General features: G+C 37.4%; 2 protein-coding genes across 2 annotated transcripts; both read right to left on the reverse strand.

Moving 5' to 3' along the window:
• Positions 1–217: 217 nt before the first annotated feature.
• On the reverse strand, positions 218–1,827 carry LOC108366259 (zinc finger BED domain-containing protein 1-like). Its single transcript, XM_017620598.1, has 2 exons — positions 1,809–1,827; positions 218–1,674 (listed from the first exon to the last, which is right to left on the reverse strand). Exons 1-2 carry the CDS (start codon positions 1,825–1,827, stop codon positions 218–220), a joined length of 1,476 nt encoding a protein of 491 aa, XP_017476087.1.
• Positions 1,828–2,738: 911 nt separating this feature from the next.
• LOC108366261 (putative nuclease HARBI1) lies at positions 2,739–3,597 on the reverse strand. Its single transcript, XM_017620599.1, has 2 exons — positions 3,309–3,597; positions 2,739–3,256 (listed from the first exon to the last, which is right to left on the reverse strand). Exons 1-2 carry the CDS (start codon positions 3,595–3,597, stop codon positions 2,739–2,741), a joined length of 807 nt encoding a protein of 268 aa, XP_017476088.1.
• Positions 3,598–4,055: the final 458 nt, after the last annotated feature.

The raw sequence follows: 4,055 nt of genomic DNA on the forward strand, positions 1-4,055 counted from the left end.
ATATTTTGATTTTTGTTTAGAAACATAAGTTTGTCCACTACAAAAGGCTTGAGGCGTGTACGCCGGTCATAAATAATTTGCCCAGCCTTGCTGAACATCCTTTCCGACTCGCACGAGGTTGCTGGAACGCATAAATATTTTTTAGCTACCTCTTTGAAAGGCATCATACTATCTGCGTTCGTCTAAAAATACTTATAATCATTAATTTCAAAATATTTTATTTTGGTTTCTGCGAAGGTTCGGGTGGTGTTGGCTGCTCCCGTGAAGTACTTGACAAAGCGGTGTATATCTCCTGCTCCAAAGCCTTAACTGCCCGATCTGCATTTGAAGACGATTTAAAACCATCCTTTTTAAATCTAGGATCAATCAGGGTTCTTATTCGGGGAACAGTGCGTGTTTCGTAGTGGGCGAATCTATCATTTAAACGGCTACTTAAAATTTCGAAGGCACAGACAACTTCTGCAGTTTTAAGATTAGGTCTCAAGTTTTGCAGTTTTTGATGAAGCTCGCATGTTAGGGGAATAACGAGAGAAATTGTCGCATTCTTGCTGCCGGAAGTGGCCATAGTTGCATCTTGGAACGGAGAAAGAAGTTCCGTGAGTTCCTTTAAAATATCGATTTCCTCGGCGGAAAATGGCACTGGAGCCTTAGGCGTACACAACAAGACAGATGACAATGCTTGCATCGTTTCTAAAAGCCTTTTTATCATTTGAAAGGCACTGCTCCATCGAGTTGACACTTCCTGAATCAGGCCAAACGGGCTTTCGATATTTTGGGCCTGCTTAAATTTAGCTATTGCAGTAGTGCTGCGTTTCATGAAGGAAACAATAGATTTACATTTAGTCAAAATAGGTCCAAGAATTTCAAGTTTTAGGACATCTTGAACTAGCAAGTTGACAGTGTGCGCGAAACATGGAAAATGCTTAACCCCCAGAAGCTCGCACGCCTTCTTCATGGTGCTGTCGTTGTCAGTCACTATAGAAACCACTTTTCCCATCAGACCCCACTCCGTCAAAACCACGCGAATTGAGTATGCAATATTCGCAGCAGTGTGGTTAGTGCACATTAAAAGGGTCGATGTTGACAAAACTGCTGAATTTAGCAGGAATTCCGTATTAATAAAATGGCAGGTTATGGTCAAATAGCTCTCGTTCGCCTTGGAGGTCCAACCGTCTGTTGTGATTGCCACATACTCCACACATTCTAAGGCTGACTGTAGTTGGCCTTTTAAAGACTCGTAAACTTTGGGAAGCGATACATCTCGAAGGTATGTTTTGGATGGTAATTTGTATCGGGGATCCATTTTATGCATCAATGCACGGAATCCTGTATCATTCACAATACTAAATGGTTGCACGTCTAGTGCAATCATACGCATTACATGTTTGTCCAGTTCTTCCTTACGCTTAGAATCAGCTGGGTACTGCACATCACGAAGTAAAAATGCATCCAACTTTGTTGATACAGGAAGTTTATCTGCAGTGAGGCGATTGGGATGTATGCGTTTTAAATGGTCCGTGAGGTTAGTCGTGTTGCCTGCCGTTTTTAAAATTTTTCCGCAGTAAGTGCATATCGCCTTTGTCCCGTCGTTGGTTTTCTCGAAATGCTGCCAAACTATGGAGCCTTCCCGCTTACGTTTTGAGGACTCAGCCTCGCAGTTTTCCTTTGATGTTCCTATTAAATATAAATCATACAATTAAAGCCATAATACAATGTATGTCCACCATAAACATATGTACATACGCACGCGTTTGAAATGTGCATGTTGAAAAATCACATGCGCGTTTACTTATATGATAAATACTTACTTTTAAGGTGTTTCTCCATCGCTGAAAGATTACCACAACTCCACGTCCGCCGCCACCACCACGAATGAAATTTAATAAAAACTTAAAAAATGTTACAAAGTTGAAACTAATATAATTTTATAGTTCATACCTTTTGCGTGTTCTCTTTTAACTCGTCGTTATTTACATTTGCAGAGGTGCACAAAGGAAACATCGATAGTCGCAATCAACTATCGATGTTTAACAAAAATGCAAAAACATCGATACATCGATAGTGCATCGATGTTTTCTCCACCTCTATTAAACGATTAATTTATGTGTGTATCAGTGAAATCAATTATAAAACTTACATTTTATCATTTAAGCTAAATGGATCAGAACTGTCTCGTAGCAGTCTCCTTTGTATATTAATGCAACAGGTGACTGCAGCATGTTCTTCCTCCTGAGACAAAAGTGCACCGGCCACTGAATCCAATATATTTTACTTTGTTAAGAAAAAGCTTTTTCAAATACGATAAAAAATTTTTTTTTTAATTTCACTGTTCACTTGCGATTATATTTATTTTGATTTGTTGTTTGAGCAGCTGATTAAGAACTTCGAATTTCACTATTTTAGTTGGCAACGCCGTTGATAGTTACGATCGGATTACAGCGTATCAGTTTTCGAATTTTCGGAACGGAGCTATGAATTCGTAACTACGAACTTTCGGATTACAGCATAGGGGTGATAGTATGTAATAAGAAAACTGAATTACCTTTTATATTATGTGATAAATTTAGACCAATTCATATTTTATTATGTACGCTAAACCGTTATGAAAGCACTTAAAAAAATAAAAGACTGAATATAAAATTTTTACATGAAAACTAACTGTTTCCATTTCTAAGCAAGTCCTTAAAGTAATTGTTAACTAATGATGTTCTGGTTGAATTGTTTGGATTCGAAGTTTCTCATTGCCTGTTCCTTGGAACTGAGGGAGCGAAATCTACTGCAGTGGAAGCATGAGGATCTAATAAATGTAAATCGTTTTCATTATTTGTGCAGCAAATATTATGTAGGGCAGCAGTAGCAACAACTATGCTCTGGACTTTTTTGTGATTTAAACGAATTCCAAGTGACAGAATTGAAAAGCGCATTTTCCAAACACCATAACTCCTTTCCGCGGTACAACGCGTTCTTATTAAAGACTCATTGAATAAGTTTTCTTCTGGAGTTATCGGGTTAGACAAAGGTGTTATCAAAAACCTTTTATTTAGATAACCACTATCTGCAACAATTAAACTGTCCCCGAATTCACCGTTTTCGAAACGAAAATAAATCCTGGAATTTCTTAATATATTTAAGTCGTGAGCAGATCCGAGCCAGCGAGCAACAATATTTGTTATCTTTAAGTTTGCATCACATATTGTTTGGACGTTAATGGAGAAAAATCCTTTTCTAATTCGATAAAGCTCTGGATTATTACCACCTATGGAATATGTCAGTATGTAATAGTAATAATAATAAACAAAAGCAGGTACCTGGTAAGATTATCTTCACGTGCGTACAATCCAAAGCACCTATTACTGTGGGAAACTTAGCAATACTGTAAAATCCTTTATAAGTTTCATATTTTTGGCTGTCATCTTTTGGAAATGTTATGAACCGTTCTCTTAGCAATGCTATATGGTGTGACACCAGCGTAACAACTTTGGACACTGTCCATTTTGATGCCCCAAACAAATCGCCAATTGTTTGAAGCATTCCACCAGTCGCATATACCCGCAAAGTGATTAAAAGTATTTGCTCCTCTGTTAAGGCGTGATTCATACAAATGGAAAAATTATTACTTTAATTATTAAACTAAAAATATCCTTACCAATCTGTTGGGTGCTTTATGTGATGTCCGATAAGCTCCAAAATGCTATACACTGATGCCTTGCTCATCCGGAATCGATCATAAAAATCCTTGTCATCCAAGACATTGAAATGATTTGGCCGAGTGGATACAATTCTTGTCCTTCGCAATACAACAATTGTGAGCATTTCGCTTATTTCTGTGTCGCTATAATCACTGCCAGTAGATAAATCCATTTTATCAAGCAATTTTAATTTTGTTGATTTCACTTTCAAATAAACTTTTCCATCCGATGACAACTCGACAGATGAACAGCTGATTAGTTAAATTCAGTTTAAACCTGCCAGATTGGGCGTTTAAACTTAGTTTAAACTACGTTTAAATTGAACTGAAAAACTGCATATTGAGTTTAAACGAGAAACGAAGTTAA

Source organism: Rhagoletis zephyria, unplaced genomic scaffold (assembly GCF_001687245.7).
Source record: "Rhagoletis zephyria isolate East Lansing unplaced genomic scaffold, Rhagoletis_zephyria_1.1 Rzeph_scaffold_02205, whole genome shotgun sequence".
NCBI lineage: Eukaryota > Metazoa > Arthropoda > Insecta > Diptera > Tephritidae > Rhagoletis > Rhagoletis zephyria.